The following is a 19,863-nucleotide window of genomic DNA, read 5'->3' on the forward strand; positions in this document are numbered from 1 at the left end:
TCAGAATTGAAACCAGGAGCCTTTGATTCAGTCATCTTTTGAAAATAGGTTTGGGACACAAATTGTTTAGACTGGCTTAATATTATTACTAATATTGTAAAATTACAAGATGTCTTTTTCCTTCCCATATGCATAGCAGATGCAATTCTGTCCATGCAGATTTTGTTCTCTACAACAGATGAGTCAAACTATTATTTTCAAACATGAGATGAGAAAAATCTATTAAGGAAACGTCCAAATATTGTAGGAGGGATTAAACAAGACATAAACCCAAAACCTGATGCTCTAACACTAAGCTTTGCTTTGAATATTTAATCAGAGCATCACCATGGTTGGAAAAAACCTTCAAGATCATTGAGTCCAACATCTACACCACCTAAACCACTAAATCCTCTCCCAAAATGCCACATCTACTTGGTTTCCTATTGCTTCCAGGGATGGAGACTCCACCAGCTCCCTGGGCAACCTGTTCCAATGCCCCACCACTTTTTTTGGTGAAGAAATTTTTCCCAATATTAAATCTAAACCTCCCCTGGAGCAACTTGGAACCATTGCCTCTTGTCTTATAACCTCACAGAAATGAGAAATGTTTTGGAGGTGGTTTGTTTGGGTTTGGGTTTTTTGGTTTGTGGGGTTTTTGTGGGGTTTTTTTATTTTTTTGTTTGTTTTTTTTTAACTTGTGCTGTCTTTGGCTGGCCCTGTAAAAGCAGATAGGGACATACCTTGGATGAGTTTTTTCCTCTTCATCCAAAAGAGAAATGTAGAAGAGTTGGTAGTGGATGTGGTTCCCTGCTGTGCCCAGCACCTGGCCAAGAGCCCACATGGTTGTGTTCTGGGGAAAGGAAAGGAAGGAAAAGATAGAGCTGATCCAGAAGTTGAAATCAAATCACAGTGTGATTGCTGCCTCAAATTTGGGAGTGAAAATAAAAAGCCTGGATGGAAATAATATAGAGTTTGATGGAAAGGACATGATTAAGGAAGATGGGAAAACAAGAGAGGGAGATGCTGAGTGATGGAAGAGGCTGAGGGAATGCAACAAAGTAAAGGGAAAGAACAAAGAGAGATGGAAAAATAAAAGAATAAAAATGTCTGAGCCACCTGCTGATCATTTTGGGGAGTAGAAGAACCTGTGAAGAGTGACACGAAGGAAATAGATGCATGAATTTACAGTGAGTTAAGCATTAGAGCAGTACACCTCAGAGATAATCTAGGATTAGGGATTTCTTTCCCCATCTCACAACTTCTGCAGGAATGTAAACACACAAAAAGTCACAGGGAAATTCTAAACAGTGTTCATTCACAGCTAATCCTCTTTTTAGGGGCACTCAACCCGTGTGCTGCTTTTCTGCAGCTTAGCCCTTGTTTCATCAGCAAAAGGCAGAAATTGAAAGTTAAAAGGACTACAAACCCCATTTTTCCAGGTGGTTCTGGGACACTAATCTGAATTCCTACTAAGGAAGCTTTTGGTACACATTTTAATTTACTCCCCAATGCAAGAGCTTGGCTTGTTTCAGGGAGGAAATGAGGAGCAGCAGAGGTTACCCAAATCCATATTTTTGAAGGGAGCTCAATACAGTCTTTAATTTTATTTTTAATTTTTTTTTTTCCAATCAGCTGCCAGAGAAGTCAGTGCTGGGTAAATGCAGTCAGCAATTCAGTCACAGAATTTGTGAGATATGGGCCCCAGGAATCTCAAAGCTGCATAAGGAGAAATCAGGCATTTCATGCTCCCAGTTGCTGCTGTTACACAATTATCTGCTTGCACAAATGTAAAATGAAAAGGTGCCATCCTCTGCTTTCCCAGACATCTCTGTCTGCCATCTGTGTTCTCTTCCTTTCCTTGGGGGAACATAAGACAACTTCCTAATTCCATACAATGCAAACTCTAGGGATCCTTACCTCAAATTGACACCAGGGAGCTCCTTTTTCTCCTGGAGCTGCTGGTCAGACACTGGGATTTTTATTTTAACCAAGGAAGTTTTCAATATCTGTCTCTTGTGAGTATTATTCACCAAGTTGTTCTCCAGAAGGAGCTTCCAAGTCAATTTTCTCTACAACTGGAAACACTGAAAGGTTTATAGCTGGTTTTTTCCAGGCATGCAGTAGTGTGCAGACTGTAATTTCCACAAAAGCCCCCTCAGTTTTCAAAGAGAAGGACTTTGAATAGGTTCAGATATCCTTCTTTACATACTTTTTCTTCCTTTTTCTTCCTTTCAGGGCTCTCAGACCCAATGTTGCTATTGGAAAGCCTCCCTCTTACTGGAGCTTAAAGCAGAGAATGTTATAATGCTGGGACATCATTTAAAAATGTTTACCAACTTCTACTTGAAAATATCAAACCTACAATGAATATATAACAAAAAAATGTTAATTTTTAGTTATTATTTTAAATATCTTTGGGGTTTATTAACACTATATTTATATGTTTTTAAAATATTTTTATATAAACTAGAGGGAATATAAATTATTTACATTTCCCATCATGAAGTCCCAGTGGTTGTGTTCCTGATGAAGCAATCACACATAGACACCTTTTCCTGAAAGCTGGGTAATGGCTTCATTTATAGGACTGCTCAATTTGGCCCAGATTGCAACAGCAATTGAAGTCTGTGACTCATCTTCTCCCTCCCATTCACAGAAATAAACCAGTGGCAGTAGTGGAAAATATCAAGAAAAATGCTACTATGATGAAGTCTGACAGGACAGGATGAATCAAAATGATTTTACTTGGTGCAGGGCTACGTGGAGCATCCATCTCAGGGAAAAAAAAAAAATCATGATTAGGGCAATTACAATTGAAAACAAATCTCTAGTATTATGGGCTAGCATAGTATCTACTGCACAGTATATATTGAAAATTTGGTCTCCAGAGATAAGGAAAACATTGAACCCATTTATCTAACAATTTCTGAGTGTCTGGAACTCTATTAATGGGGGAGAAAGCAAGAAATGGAAACAGTAATCATATACATATGAGGACAGTTTTCTCTTTCTCATGCCCAGCTGGACTGGCAAATTTTTCCAAAGCCACAGGGAATTTAAAAGCCAGTATTAATAGCTCCATGGCAAGAAAAAACATTTTTCTCTCCTGCTGCACACTCTCTCTAGGTTTGTCCCAGGGAGCAATTCAGTTAAGCTACTATGTAAGTTTATGTTTTTCCAGGTCATGAGAAGCAGACCTGAGGTGGTAGAGCAGATAATGGAGCTTCAGAAGATGAGTAAAAGGGCAAATGCCATGTGCCTTGCTACTTATTCTTTTTACTTACCTTCTGTAGAAGTTAATTCCTCCTTCAAGGTCTCAATAGGGTTCAGCACCTTCTCCCATTTCTAAGTGGCCCTCTTCAACCTCTGGAGGTAAGACAAAAAACTATGGTTTCATTTGATTTCTTGTGGCAACCAAGAGTGGAAAAAATCACAGCCCTGAAAAGTGGTCCTTGAGAGGTAAAACTGATATCATACAAAAAGGCATGAGGATCTCACAAAATCGTTCAGAGGAATATTAGGAGGAAAAAAAAAAAGCCTTTGGAATAAAGAAGGACTCAGCCATAGTGTTACCTCTCTCTTGACTATATAAAGGTGATAAAAACGTGATCAGTGAATAGTCACACTAGAACATGGAGTCCTGGAGGTGTGAAATCCATCCAGGAAGAGTAAAGCTTCTTTTGTAACCAGCAACAGGAATTTCTCCATCTGAGACCTAATCCCAAACTTTCAATCACTCTATTTTCCAGTTGTTTGGATTTTAATCAACCCCTAACCAAGTTGATTCATCTCAAAAGGTGGAGGGCTGGTCCACAAACACCATGAAAAAAAAAACAAACCTCTTCAGGTGGCAGGATTGTTAAGCAGGAGGAATAAAATCCTTCTGAAAAGTCTTTACTTCTTTCTCACAATACATAATCTGAATGTGCAAATAACAGCTGCATGTTGGGGGTATGTTCTATATCAGACACTTTTGTCACATCCAGCTTCCTGTGAATATCCCACTGAGTGATAAGCATTTCTTAAAACAAAACAGCAAACCACCAAAACACGTTTTGGTGGCTAAAATTATCTCCACATCAATGTCATGGTTTTCATCCCTTTCCCTGAACTTTAATTTCACTCCAAATCTCCAGTCCCTCTTCTCACCGTGGCAGCCTCCAGCATTGCAGACTCCTTCCATCTTCAGAGCTTTTTGTTTGCTTCTCCTTGGCCAGAAATAATGCTCTGGGATGAGAAAGCTGTGAGGCTCAGCAAGGTCTCAGTCTCTTCTTTTACAGTCTTTAAAACTCTGCAGAACATGTATGTATTTGGGATGGACCATGGGAATTAAAAGGATGTCTGACTGGCAGGGCTTCAGGGCTTGGTGAGAGGAGAGGAGACCCAGGTCTGAAAGTCCTCACCCAGGGGGACCCACAGGATATTGTACTGACTTATATCAGGGTGGATTTTCATTATTAATTAGAGCTAAATTAAAGGAAATATCAGCTGATACTTTAGTGCCTGGTCAGGAAAGGACCTTTTAACTCACTTCCAAGTTTCTTGTGCTACTGAGCCTTAGAGAGAGTGGTAGGGCTGCTGTGCCAGACCTTCCATTAAATCACTTCTCACCACATGCTATAAAAGCAGCAGGGTTTGAGGCAGGGGCTCCTGAAATAGCCCCAGGCTTTGCTGAAACATCTTCAGAGGGGAGGAGACCTAAGTGCAGGAGGGCCAGAGTGATCCCAAGAGGTTAAAAACCCACAGCCAGGGGCTGAAGGTCTCATCAGCTCTGCCCTGACGGCCTCAGCTCACGATTCCTCCTGATACCAGAGCTCCCCAATCCAGAAATTTGAGGCACTGGACTCCTAAATGCATTGCAAGCATGGCCAGAGAGCTAATGCAGGACATCCTGGTTCTACATGCCTCAAATACTATATCTATGGCCAACCCCTTCCAACTTACCTTACCAATCCCTTAAATATAGCAGGAATTCACAACTAAGCACCAAGATATGCATGAACAAGAATCATTCCAACTTTTGATGGATGCTTCATGAGGCTATTTTGAGCAGAGCCCAGAGAGAAGCAAGAGCTTGTTGCTTCATTTCCTGAAACTGATAGCAGTGGTAATAGTGCATACCAGGGGAATTTAGAGTTTAAGACAGTTCAGTGCTCAAGTGCTGTCACCAAGCTGGAATCAGGGAGGAATATCCTGAGAGTTTTATTTAGCCTGGGAAGGTGTCAGAAAGTCTGGCTGCAAATGTTCTTCTCCAATTTCTGGCAGTTTAGAAGCATGCCAGCTGGACCCTTCAGGTTTCTTCAAGGATCAGCAGAAGGAATAATATTTACCTAGGATGTCACTTGCAAAGCAGTTTCCTTTTGCTGGGGCTCTGGGACATTTTGTAGGTTCCAAACCCTGAGATCCCTGAGAACTGAGCCCAGCAGAATGCAATGAACTTCCATTAAGCTGCTGCTTAAGAAAAGGAATTTGAAGGATTACAACCTGGAACCTCTCTCATTCTTGCAGTACTCAGTCACACGAGGTCTTTCATTCATTACTGAGGAACCTGAGGAAGGCTCAAATGTTGCAGTGAGGTCCAGCAGTTTTTGTATCACAGTAAATGGGATAGTTTGAGCTACTACAGCTTTTCTGAAACAGATTACTATTTCCTTGCAAAAAATTCTAATTAAAAAAACCCAAAATTTAGACATGATTTTTGTTTCTAGATTTCCCAGCCACATAATTTCTAAATTTCTAATTTTTCTAAATTTCATTGTGCCACAGAGCAAAGCCCCAAGACCTTGAGAATGCTGATGCCAGGAGGCTTCAAGGAACCAGTGTAGGAACTGGTGCCCAAACACCCAATGTTGCACAGGCTGACAACACCCTAGCCTGGCTTCTCACCTTTCAGTGGGGTGGTTTTAGAGCTTGGCTGTTTCAAATGGCACCACTCAGCCTTTTCAAGCAGATAGATTAGCTGCTGTCCTTCTCATTAGTTTAAGAGGATAAAAACCTTGAGAATATTTTAAAATAAACTATCAAGTGTGGCAGTGCATTTGTTGAGGGAGTCCACGAGTCCAGTATTAAGAAATACTCTGAAGAGCTGTCTCAATGAAATAAAAACCAGCAAGGGAAGTTGTTCTGCAGCACTGGCAGCAAAAAGCACCAACTGGTAGTAGCAGGGACATTGAAAGTAATACATGGATTTGGGAAGAGGTAGTGTGTCAGCTTTCCAATTCATTTATTGTGGAGTGGCACATCCCTTGTCTTGCTATTCCAAATGAGGCAATTCATAACCTTTGGACAAGGAACAGAAAAGTGCTTTTGTCATCTTGTCTTTGCTTTCGCAGTTTCTAATGACAAAAAGCCTCAAAGTGTACAATTTAATGTGAAACATTTGGGCATAAAGTAAAGATTTTGTTAAGGGAGTCCTTCAAATCATTTTAGTGGGTGGTAGGTAATTAGCTGACTTGCTAAAATGTTCTGGATAACTGAACTGAGGCAATCTAAGAATAAATTCAGTATATGGAGTCATACATAGGTGGACCCAGTTGTGGTGACAGGGTATGAGATGTAATCTCATGTAGTGAAATCCTTTCAGATTTATACAGACCTCTGGATGGAAAGTTTATACAGTAATTAGAGTTTCTAGGGAAGTTCTTACAGTTAATGGGGTTTTTTACAGGTGTTAAATATTTCTTCATCCTCTCCCTTGCTGGCATTTCTAAGGAAAGTTTCCAGAACAAGTTCATTTTCTTTGTTCTGATAGCAAGCTCTGCTCCTCAGGTTAAGGACTTTGAGTCTTCAATCTTGTAGCCCTCTCCAGTGTCTACTTAAGAGTGGAGTCATTTGAAGCTAATAGTCTGGTATGAGGAAACAGGCATTAAGCCAAATTGTTTGAGGGTTTGAGTAGCTTCAACCAGCACTTCACAGTAAAATCTGTTCTTTTTAATAGGACTGGGCTGGAAAGGACCTGTTAAGCTCCCAGTCTCACCATCTGAGCAAAGCTGTACGCAAACACACACAGTCCCTACCCAGTCCTTCCCCTGGGGACCACTGCTCAAAACTGAGCTTATTCTGGCAGTTGTGCTGCAATGAGAAAATGAACACAGGTATAAATAGCACACATCATGACCTTTAGAAATGATCTGAGACATCTGGATACATTTGCCTTCCTACAGCTGCAAACACTTCCCACCCCTCTGCAGCAAGCAACTGCCTGGTGCTGCTCCTCAGCTCTCCTGAGAATTAGGAGTACCCCTCTGTTCAAGGTAAAAAAGTGGGAAAAACATACAAAATGTTTTCTTTAAGGCTGGAAGAAGGAAAAAAAAATAAACTCATTTGAATTAGATAAAGATTGGGTCATCCATTTGGATTGGATAAGGTTATTTTCATTGGGGGTGTTTTTCAGTGCCAGCATGATTAATGGAGATGTTCTACATGACATAGTAACTAACAAAGCAATTGTACAACTGAGATAAATCTTTAAGATACAAATCTTGTGATGTTTCCTCAAAGCCCATGATATCCCTGTTGGGACTCCTCTGAAGCCAAGGTGATCACTCACTGATTGAGGCATCAGCAAGAGGGATTCAGCCACATTGCAGAAGGATGCACAAAGAGCTGGCATAGCCCATCTCTTGGAGAAGCAAAGAGTTGGAGGCCCAGCACAAGATGGGGTTATCCAGGAGCTCCTTACCATCTTATTAATTTTTTAATCTACCTGAAGCTCCATTTAAGCCAGAAGGAAGTGTCCTTGTGGTACAGCCACAGCTTGGCCTGTGGTCCCAGGAGTTGGCTTGGTATCTCTGCTTCTGTTGTAAAACACAGAACTCTGCTTTCCATCCCTTCCTCCCTGAGATAACCTACTGATACCATAGCTCAGCTGATGTCTTCTCATCCTTCTGTTCATTTTGCCTGAAGCTTGGGTTTCTCTGCCCTGTGCTCTTAATCCCTTTCACCTGAAAGCCTACAGAGGAGACAACCCAACAAAAATTAACAGTGCTACAGAAGCAGTTCCTTAGGGTGTCTCTGCCCAGGGCAGGGGTTTGGAACTAGATGCTCCTCAAGGTCCCCTTTCAACCCAAACCATTCTATGATTCTATGCATTTCTACAAGCACAAAGTTATTACCTATTGACTCCTGGCAGGTTTTATACCTGTACTAGAGTGTGACACAAGTTTGTAGGGGTGGAAACCTCAGGTACAACCACACAAGCTTCAGCAGCTCCTCTTGGTTGCAGAACCATCCTTTGTCAAACAAGTGAAACATTTACAGCAGGTTTCTTATTTGATGCCAAACTATTCCCATGATTCTTAAAGGCATTGTAATGCAGCTGTAGAAAATGTGCCAGAGACAGGGTTATTGCTGCTGTGGCATTCCCTCTAAGGCCATTCCCCCTCCCTGGAATCTTGTGCCCATGGTAACACACCATGAAATGCCACCCATGAAAAACTGCTGATTGCCAGCACTGCCCAATAGCTACAAGGGCTCACAAAGCTACCAGAAAGGATTCACATTTATTCTTTCCTGCTTTTCAATGAGCTGTTTGAAAGAGAAAGGGGCCATACTCAAAATGAGCATCAAGCCTTCCAACCCAGGTGAAGCCCATAAAGTCCCACCTGGGAGGAAAAGCTCTGCCTTTGATTTCCATTCTTCCTGCACAGAGAAATTCAGCAGCAGCTTTAAAGCTTTGCATTAAAATCAGTGGGCAAGGTGTCCAGCTCCATGAGGATCCACATGGAGAGGCACTGCTCCTGCTGCTCCATGGGATGAGAGGGATGGGGAACATCCAGAAGGTGAGCTGCAGGCAACCAGGTTTGCAGAGCCCTGCTCAGAGCTGGTGGGAGGGATAAAAAAGGACAATTAAGAGCAATAATGCATTGCTCAGGTGAAATTAGTGTAGGTTTCCTCTCAGGAACAGCTTCAGCCAGGCAGAACAAATATTTGTCTGGCTGGGGTCTTCCAGGAGGGAGGAGCTACTGGGGACCAGAGGTAGAATTGTGTTGCAGCCTCTGAATCTTTCAGTGAGCCTGGGCTGGTATAATTCAGCTGTGTTAGACAGCTAAAATGATGTGGGTTTTGTTTTTCTTTTCCTCTAGAGCAACAGACAACATGTAAACTTGATCCATTTACAAAGGGAGCAGCTAAATAGGAACACAGTGAATGCTTGGGAGAATCTAAGCTGTACAGTCAATGTTTACAGCACTCATTAGGAAGGTAAATGATGCCTAAAACCATTTTCAAGAGACTTAGAGAAAATCTTTCATTGTGAGCTATGTCAAAATAGAGTTTAACACTACAAAAGAACCTCTCTAGCAAATGGTTGTACTGCAGCAGAGTGAAAATTACTCAGGGCTCACTCACAAATATAAACTGAATATTTTACAGATACTTTACATCAGGAATGCCTGCAAAAACAACAAACAAAACAGAGAGAGGGGATGAATTCAACTTTTCTGTGTTTTACAAACCAACCAAATAAAAGTTATGCTGTGTAATCAACAGTATGCAGTGAGCTAGTAGTGGGTTTCAGGGTATATTGATCATTTTCATCAGAATGGTGATTGATGTAGCTTTATGAGCAACTGAACTGTGTTCAGGTTGTTGCATTTTCCACCTGAACCAACTGAACTTTCTGAAGCTGAACACTAAATATATAGAAATTATCAGTGAAAAAGCTCCTCTAAACCCCTCTTTGTTCCTATATAATATTTACTATAAATTAATCTTGAGGATTAAATGGTAAACTGGTATGGACATACAATACCTAAAAGGGAGAGAACAGAAACTGGTGCCTGGGAGTAATACCAAGCAACTCCCCCTGAGCACAAGATTTAAAAAGCTGATGAACTTCCCTGAGTGCAGCTTTACTGGTGGCTGAGCCCAAAGACATTCTGGTTTTCAAATTAATGAGCAAATAAGTTGGGATGCCTTGAAGACACATCTTAAAATAGTTAACTATAAACAAGCTGCATTAACACTATCACAGAGCAGAGAGGGTCCAGTCTATAACTAATACTATAACTATAACAGGGCATAAGCAGAGAAAAAAACCAAAAACAAAAACAAAACAGCTGAAGTAATGAAACTGGTTCTGTTTACAAAGTTCAAACACAGGTGGGTTTGGATTTGGGTTTCTTGGTGGGTTGTTTTTATTTCTTCTCTAGGATCAATTAAAATAATTGTGTTTCTTCATAGCCATAAGATTTGCTCCTGCAAGCATTAAAGATTGCAGAGGAAAGGAGCTCATTTCTTTGTAAAACATTCAGTAAAGCAGCTCACATTTTCTCCAAACAAAACTAAGGCCTTCCCTGGCTGAAGCTTATATGGACAGAGGTCTGTAAAGGTGACAGATGTTTGACAAGGTAGGTGCAGAAGAGAGAGGTTCATCCTGCAGATGCGTGGCCCAAGCCCTCTCATGACACAACTTGAAGCCCCATTGCCAGCACTGGGGGCACAACTGGAATGTACTGGAGGTGACATGATTGAGTAGGACCAAAAGATGAAAGAGCTGAAGGTGCTAAAGATGATTGGATGGAGGTTTCCATGGAAACTTTGAGCTTTGGTTCAGGAGAAGCAAGTTGCTGTGATGTATCAGATCATCCATCAAAATATAGATGGGCAGAGACAAGGTTGTGCAGTGTGTTGGGTTCCTTTCTGTTCAAGAGATTCTCACAATACTTTTAATTTTTCTATATGAATATTATTAAGTTTTCAGTCTGTTGAAAAGACCAGGTGATTTTACAACTTATTCTGGGCCCTGCAATTCTCATAATGAAGCTATTAGTAAGGAGGAATGAACAGTAATTGTGATCAAATTACAAGGTTATTATCATAACTTGTTCTTTACCAGTTAAAAATTAGACTTCTGTGATCTGTTTTTCTATAACTGGGAGCTACTTTTTAACATGGGAAATCTTCAGTAATGGAGCCAAGGAGCAAATTACTGGACATTTCTTTGAACAGTAGAGCTGATTAGAAATGCAGAGAGAATATCCTAATCAGCACACTCACTTTTTTTTTCAAAATGCTGTGTTCATCTGACAGTCCTTTCAATCATTTTCAGCAAAATACATCTGTAGCCATTGTGTAATCCCACCCCCCCACACACACACCTGTAAATTATAATGTGGAATGTCATGATTTATCACACAGCATAAAAGCTATTAAATGAATACTGGCAGCACCATTAGTGTTCTGATCTTGAACTGAAGTGCAAGTCAGCTCTGCTTAAGTCATCATTCTCATGAGCCCCAAATAAATGTGCAGTTAAAAAGGGTGCCACAGGTTAATCAGAGCTGAATTAGTAAAGAAAAATTGGTAAAGAAGTGAGCAATTCAGGAAAAGGCATGCTCAATCTCTCCCTCTAACATCACATTTCCAGAAGCAGCCAATGTCTGGTGCTAAAGGCTCTGGAGCAAAGCAGAATACTAAAGTATGGGCCAAAAATTAAATTCATTTTGAAAGAGGAGTTTTTGATAAAGTTTCAGTAGGTGAATCTTGTGTTGTCCCTGCTCCCATGTACACCCAGTACCTTGTTCCACCCTCGTGACAAGCAGAACTCAAGTGGGTTTCACTCCACTCCCCTGGACTCCTCTCTGACCACTGCTTCTGGGAAGAGTTCTGGTGAAAAGTAGAGATAACCACATTAATTTAGCTAATTGGTTTACCCCACTAAGACTCATCAAATACTGTTGTGCAGCTCTAAACCCCTGACTACTTCTAGATGACTTCTGGAAGACAAATCCTGCTTGCACTGCAATAAGACTTACAAGCTGGGTACTCTTCCAAGCTAACATTATACATGTACAATTTTATTTCCCTGAAAATCCCATTCCATCTCATTTTTTTCCCTGGGCAGTCTTGTTTTACCAGGGGGCAAGTGCTCTGTACCTCTTTTCAGCTTCCAAAAGGTTTGAGATTCCTCATGTTTGGCACCCACTGATGGGTCTCACCATACTTCAAAGAGGAACTGTTCCTTCTTAATGAAGAATAATTCTTTTCTCTCTCTGTATAGCAAAGTTTAGACATTATTTGTACTTTTGCTCATGTTTTTATCTCAGCTATTTAGTCTCATTTGTCCCCTATCTGAAGGGATGAACAACATTCAAACTAAAACTACTCAGGCTTCCAAATTACTTTGTTTGGTCCTAAGTCACCCATAATAATTTACAGTTTTTGTGAGAATGTCCAAATCCAACACATGTAGTTTGGGTATGATCATTAACTATTTTTCCCCTTAGGAGAACCCAGAATACTCCCAAAAAGGAATATAGATTTAATTTTTCTTTTTAATGAAGTGTAAATCAAATTTATTTCTCCCTCCTCCTCCCATCACTTACAGTAATTCCAAACTAACATACTTAAGCTGAAATAGCTGTGAAATGGAAAAGAATTAATACTTTAGTGATGTGCTAAGGTAACTCTTCATTCCAAATGAAATATTTTTCTTCTCATTTAGAACTCCCAATGGGACCCTGCCTAATGGAAAAAGATGGCCAGTCTTCACCAGTACTGAACAGCAATATTTGACATTAAATACTGGCACTTCAGAGATCCTGGCAAAACTACGTGCTCAGCAGTGTAGATTCTGGACTGGTTTTTTCCCCAAAGTTCTGGAAATGACAGGTAAAAATGCTTTGTTAAATACTTCCTTTTAAACTTCTCTACAAGAATCAGATCATTTGCTTGATAGCAACAGGATACTTAAATTTAAATCCTTACATTCCTATTTGTAATTGAATTTTCATGAGATGTTCAGATGCTGGACCAAGCTCTCCAAGCTGAGGTGGGGATGTTATGGGGCTCCCCACCCCATAACCAATCAATTGTGTGTATATAGAATGTTTTTTATGAGATTTCTTACCCAGAAATATGCAGTCTGTATGAAACTTGAAGCTCATTTGAACACAAAGGATTCCCAGGATTCACTCCAACCCTCTGTGCTTCTGGACTTGGAAAGGAATTGGTTTTATAAAGCTATTTAGCAGCTCTGGAACTTCATTCTGCAATGTCACTGAGGGGAGAGGAAAAAAAAAAAAGTCTCATTTCAAAAATAAGATACAATTTTTAAATATTCATTTGTAATTTACAGGCTTTCTGTAAGATTCAGTTTGAATGTTAGTCTTAAAAATCTCTAAGCTTTCATGTCCCACAGATTATTCTGAAATAATTTATTCTGCTGTCATTTGAGCCTCTGACTGTATTGTGGCTCAACTTCTATCCCCTCCCAATTCAACAGCTGTTTTTCAATTAAACCCACAGAAGAAAATCAGCAGGTAAAATGAATAATTTATAAAGCAAGCTCTCATTTAAAAAAAAAATAAATAAAAAAATCATAGTTTAAGCAAATCATGGGTGGATTTGAGGGAGTTTTCTCAAAGTGACAAGTCCTTTCTGCTGAGCCAGGAGAACTGAACTATTTTCCATATTTTTTTTCAACCTGGCTGTGAACCACTTTTGGGTAACATGCATCTTTTAGATGGACTGGGTGTAACCAAATGCTCCATGGAGCATCAGGAGAGAGCACATCAGAGTTCAACACATCTTGGCAGGGCAGCAGAAATGCTTTGCATGGTCTGCAGGGTGAAGGATGATGAAGCAACACTCTACATCTGCCAGGAGACATAAATACATCATTTTGCCACGTTTGGTAATTTACAACAGAAATTTACATAATTTAATTAAAAGAAATCTTTGAGTGTAATTTTAGCAAGAGAAAAGAATCATCATGCCTGGATCCTAATCTGTGAATGAGACATGAATATTGTCAAGCAGCAGAGCTGCTTTGTCATCTCCCTACGTCTTCCAGTCCTTGAAATATTGTAACTGAAATATTCTGGATTTATATTTATGTTCCTTAGACAATCCTATACAACTCTAGCAAAGAACCCTTTTAAGATTCTACTTACAAAGATGATATAATACTCAGTACTTCAATGAAGTTATGACAATATAACTTTGCATTCTTCTCTCCTTTTATGCCCAAAGGAGAGCACATGCCATAAATACACATTTTTCCTCCTTTTCTAACACTTCTTCCATTAAGATATTCTTGGAAGAGGGTTGTTTTAATATGATATGATACAAGCTGACAGCAAACAAGAAGCAGGGAAATTTTATGTTGCTAGGATTGCAAGTTATGGGTCAAATAAGGTTCAGATTAACACAGTGGAATGACATCAGGTACAAGCTGAGGAGGACAACCAAATCATCTCCTCCTGCAGAAATTGCAAGGGGAGTTCTCATTGTGTCAAGTGATGAGAATGGGACATGAAAGGGAGTGGTACTGACCCAGTGATGTTCTGAAGCTTTGCTTGTCCCTTGAGGCCTTCCCAGCATCTCCTGGTCAGCTTCAAATGAGCTCTGTTCCCATGTCAGGCTGGGTAAGACAGGTTCCTTGAGGCAGTTAAATATGAGAAGGAAAAGTGTTTATCCCCTGACATCTTTATGGTTAGGTATTTTCCATTTTCCTTCAGCAAACCAAGTCAGATATGGTCCAAAAAAGAAAAAAAAAAAATCATGGTTATGGATTAAGAAAAATAATAAGAAAAAAATAAGCCTCACAGACTAACACAAGAGTAGCAGCCATATAAAAAAATACTGGCCTTTATATCTCTGCAGTAGTTTGTGTGATTTGGGAAGAGTTTTTGATGTCTTTCCCTTACATTTCAACCTATAAAACCCATTGAAGATGTGAGTCATGCCTTTTTGTGCAATTTTGAGTCCAGCTTGATGAAAATCCTCAGCCAGGTAAACTGGAGCTAGAAAAGCTTTATGCAGGCTCAGGTCCAACTAGACTCAATTTCTGTGCAGATTTCAACCCCACTGTGAAGGCACCAGGAATACCCTCTGCTCCCACTCACCCCAAGACAACCTGGGAACATTCAGCATTTCTTTTTTCATTTGAGGGTGTGAGCTCTGGGACAATCACCAGGACTTTTACTGGTAACTGTTCTATAAGAAACACACCAGAGGGTCAGTAAACAGCAAGTGACTCTGAAGTAGCTTTTAGAGCAATCATATGTTAATTATAAAAGCACCTATGTTCAACTCTTCACACAATCTTTAATGCATCTAGAGCCCTAACTACTTATACATTCCCATTTCCTCTTTATTACAAGAAGCTGCAGGCAGCCACACTTTCCATTTATTGCTCCATTACTATTTTTGTGTGGCTACTACAAATACATATTTCTTTTATTTGCTGTTACTCCATCACATGGCATCTATAGAGAAATCAAAGTAGTTTAAAAAATACATTAAATATTATGGTTGTTTTTATAAACATTAAAAAGGTTTTGAATGTTGAGAGAGAAAAGTTCAATCTCTTGACCAACAAGTAATGAAAATAATTGTATTTGCTATCAAATAGTATCTGGGTTCTGTAGAGCTAAATATTCAGAGTAGGAATATAAAAAATGTGACTAATTAGAAAATTAACCATCTGAATTAGTTTTCAGTTTCCACAGAGCTAGATGCTGCACTCATTATGCATGCAGAAAAGTCAACAAGTCAAAAGCAACCACACCAATGCTACTGCAAGTACAGACAAAATCAAATTGTACCCAAGGCACCTATGGGCAATATGATATAAACCCTAAAAACTGATTCCAGTTCCAGCACTTTGCATCCCAGGGCACAGGTGAAACACCAGCCCTTAAAATATTTAATTTCTCAGAGAGCTCTGACTTTTAGAAGAAAAGAAAATAAGTCTTAGAAAGTCTTAAAAGAGAATAAAAACCTTAAGTGACTAAAAACACGTATGAGAACAAATAAGGCTAAAAAAGCATTGAGATTGAGTGATTAAAAACCATTGAATAGAAATGCTGAAGTTCAGATACTACTGTTCTCCTTTTCTTTGTGTATAGGCTGCCCCATAGGTAAACTTATAGCATTTAGCACACTGATGAAGTTTGCAGGTACTCTTGAGGACAAAAATTCTGTTTTGTCACCCCATGTTATAGTCTATCCCAACAGTTATATGACCCTTGTCCCAACCTTAAGACCACAAAGCTACATTTAAGATTAGCATTTACTGGCACTCCTAGAAGTTCAGCACAAGATGGTGTGAAGAGGAATTTAATTTTGCTATAATACCATTAAAGTATTAAAGGCAAGAAGAGAACAAAATCATCACTGGGCTTTGCATGAGGCTGAGGGATATTTCCAGGAAGTTTGGGGTTGCCTGAATGACTGGATTATTACCCAACTTCCATTGTACTGCAGCACATGGTAGGAACCCAGTGCTCTGAGCTGTAATTATTGGTCAAGTTGAATGTTCCAATCTTTTTTTTTGGTTTTTTTGCTGCCTAGCTGTCAGCTCATCTAAGTCATGGATGGTTGCTTCAAAGAGATTGATGATGTTGGTGATAATGGGATGCATTGACTTGTGACTTCAATTTGGATCTTATCACTGAAAAAAAGGAAAGAAATGGGAATCCAAGTTCCTATTTCAGTATTTTCCTTCCCCCTTTTATCTTTTAGATTCATAACCATGGCTATTCTGAATTTTTCCTTGTCTGCTTTCTCTAGTTGACTCAATTCTTCACTGTGATCTTTAAGAAGCACAGAAATGCCTCTCAATTTATACTCTAAAACAGTAACTTTTAATTGTAGTTGTGTGGTAGATGTATTCCAGTTTCTAAAGTCTTCGGGCAGACTTCAAACACAACTATACCTGAATAATCAAAAAAGAAACAGAATTTAAATTCTTAACTGGACACTTTGCCTGCATAAAAAAAATTGGATAACATGACCAAGAAGAAGACAAGAAATACAGTAGAGACATTTTTCTCAAAATAACTCTAGTGCTGGCTCATATTCTGAATTACTGATCCATTTGACAGACATGGCTTTACCCAAGACCCTGGCTACATCTTTGGATTAAGACTCCAGCAAAGTCAAGTTGTTAGAGTCAGGAGACTAAAATGTTGTGCCCATAATTCCAGGAGTCCTGTCTGAAGAGCTTTGTACACAAAACATGGGTTTATTGTTACCAGTGTTTACAAACCCTGTTTGATTTCAGCCTGCAGAAACATTTTAAAAACCATTTGAACTTTTTCTTTGCTCTCCAATGTAGCAAAGCTTATTTACATCTCTGAACTGAAGGAATATGGTTAATTTTTAGAATTTTTTTCCTATATTTCTGCATCACAATTTCCCTTTTTGACTGGAGGCAGAAGTCCAGAAACTCACCAAGAAAAAGTATCTTGGTTTTATTCCTGAAATCAAGAAGCAATGTAAATCTCATTTCAAAGTCTCATTAAATTGCCATCTGGATTTCCAGACCAAAAAGGTTTGGAAATGTTGAGCTCAACTTCAGATAAGCAACCAAATTACTGGATGCTTCTCTAAACTGAATCTAGGAATCTGTTCACTCGCTTTCCAGAGTATTTTCTCTACTGATGTGTAAAACACAGAAGTATTCCATTTTCACATAACCAGTTAAACTTGCAATACTGGCAGATCATAAAAAAAAAAAGAGGGGAAGGGAATATTTATAGAGAGAAAAGGCCTGTGCTCTACTGCAGCAGAAGAACATAAAGTCAAAAGAGCATAAAAAGCCATGGAGCTGTTGTCTTGTGGACACAATTACCAAGATTTTTTCTTTTTTAGAAGCAAACTCAGTGTTAACACAGAGATAATTAGGTCCTGAATGAATCAAGGCATTGGTAGATTATAAATGGTTTCTAAACTTTTTCTTAAAGTCTTCAACTGATGCAAAATAGCAATCCCCACATTCTCCTTCCCTTGGTTGTGGTATGGGCTGGTTCTGCAAGGTCACTGCATTTCTCCCCAGTGTTTATTACCTTTTGCAACTGGAGGAAGTGATCCCTGTCGATAAAATACTCTGGGAACCTTGTAAAATGATCTATTTTTATTACTGTTCTCATCCTCACCCTCTGATCTGATGCCTATAACAAATTTGGCAATAAATATTGCCTTGGGACAGAGGATAAGTTGGGAAATGCTTTGTAGGCTAGAGGGAAAAAGAAAAGAGAAGATGGTTTCACATTGGCAGAGTGCACATTTTGCAGTATCCTGCTCCAGTCTTGTGTCCTTTTTGCATTAAATTTGCAGATTTATTCCTCAGGAGGGTGAAATCCTGGCCATGTATTGAAACTAATGGCTGTACCCTTATTGCCTTGAACAAAGCTGTGATTTCAGTGCAAAAGATGCAGTGATACAAACATCCATTTCAGTTTTCATGTCATAGTCTTTGGGATCTGGAGGGTTCACAGTAGATTACACTGAACCAAATTAATTTGGGGATCTAAAAGAAAAAAGGTGGCTCCAAAATGACAAATTTGATGGACAGAAGTTTTATCCATAAGCAACAAACCCATACATAAGGATATTTATGATCCTGGGATGAAGAGCATCTTTACAGTCCTTCCTCCTTGATGTACAAATGAACTGAATTTTCAGTCAGTCCAGGTTTAAGGCAAAAGACCATCATATAAACGTGTTTGGAGCAAACACTGATCATCAGAATTATTTTACAATTAGCATATAAATTGATTCAAATCAACAATTTGGGGATCTAAAAGAAAAAAGGTGGCTCCAAAATGACAAATTTGATGGACAGAAGTTTTATCCATAAGCAACAAACCCATACACAAGGATATTTATGATCCTGGGGTGAAGAGCATCTTTACAGTCCTTCCTCCTTGATGTACAAATGAACTGAATTTTCAGTCAGTCCAGGTTTAAGGCAAAAGACCATCATATAAACGTGTTTGGAGCAAACAACACTGATCATCAAAATTATTTTACAATTAGCATATCAAGTGATTCAAATTTAGATTAATGTAACCCAGCTCATGTTTTACAGGAAATACTGATGAAGCAGAACAAGAGTGGAAAGCAGGATTCCATCGCTGGAACAATTACATGTCAGACTGGAAAAATCAATTTAATGATTATACGAGCAAGAAGGAGAGATGTGTAGACTCTAATTAATATGTTTACCCTTCCCAGTATGTCTGTATTACTGTTCATCAGGCAATAATACAGGTAGCTTTCTAAGGCATCCAGTGTTAACTGTGTTATGAAGATTTAAAAAAAAATGTTATGGATATAATTATGATTCCCCAGATCATTTCTATTTTAGCTCCTATCAAAATAAACAATATAAAGCATCCATATCCTTTGAAGCATCACTGTGTTAAATAGGGCTATAGAGATTAAAGGCTGAAGATTAATGATGTACATGTTATAAACACTAGCTGCTTAAACTCACACTTCAAAGAAACAATGTAATCTGTTACAGAAAAATGGATTTTTCTTTTAATAGAAATAGCAGTGGTTTTACAGCATTGCCATGCAAAACACAATCAATTTTAACTGCAACACCACCACACTTAAACCTTGTTTCAGACGTAATTTAATTGACACAAACATAAAGAGAGAACAACTTTGCTGGACCCACCAAATGATGCTTGCTTGTTGGACCAAAAAGTTTTAAGACTGTCATTGGAGCACGAATCGTTGCCTCTTTATGGCTAAATCTGTAGGACAAAGGCAGGGTAGGATAGCACTGAAACTACTGAAGACCTAAATCATTGGCACTCTGTGTGAAAGCACAGTGGTGGAACAAGCCATAAAAGCTGATGCTTCTGCTGTCCTCATTTTTCAAAGGAGTAAAGACCTAGAGGCTCACAAAGTTATGAGCTCACAGCTATCCCTGCTCAGGCACCCACTCTCCAAAGCTGGAAAAAAAATCTTTGCTGTGGAGGTAGGGATGGATTTTGGGCACCAAGCTGCCTCCCAGGTGAGGATTGCCCCGTGTTGACTGGGATATGATGGGCAAGTTTTTACACCTACAGAAGGACATCAATCTCCGTGTGATCAGGTTAGAAATCAACCTCAATCACCATGCTCAGTCAGCCAGAC

The 19,863-nt window shown here is 39.3% G+C and overlaps 1 protein-coding gene across 2 annotated transcripts in view; it reads left to right on the forward strand.

Moving 5' to 3' along the window:
* BCHE (butyrylcholinesterase) overlaps positions 1 to 19,115 on the forward strand; it is a 47,629-nt gene extending 28,514 nt beyond the window's left edge. For both annotated transcript variants that reach the window (XM_030456542.1, XM_008497096.2), the window contains exons 3-4: positions 12,428 to 12,594; positions 18,803 to 19,115. In XM_030456542.1, coding sequence (XP_030312402.1) covers positions 12,428 to 12,594; positions 18,803 to 18,930 — 295 coding nt within the window. In that variant the 3' untranslated portion in view covers positions 18,931 to 19,115. The remainder of the gene's footprint in view (positions 1 to 12,427; positions 12,595 to 18,802) is intronic.
* Positions 19,116 to 19,863: the final 748 nt, after the last annotated feature.

The sequence above is a fragment of the Calypte anna genome, chromosome 9 (genome assembly GCF_003957555.1).
Source record: "Calypte anna isolate BGI_N300 chromosome 9, bCalAnn1_v1.p, whole genome shotgun sequence".
NCBI lineage: Eukaryota > Metazoa > Chordata > Aves > Apodiformes > Trochilidae > Calypte > Calypte anna.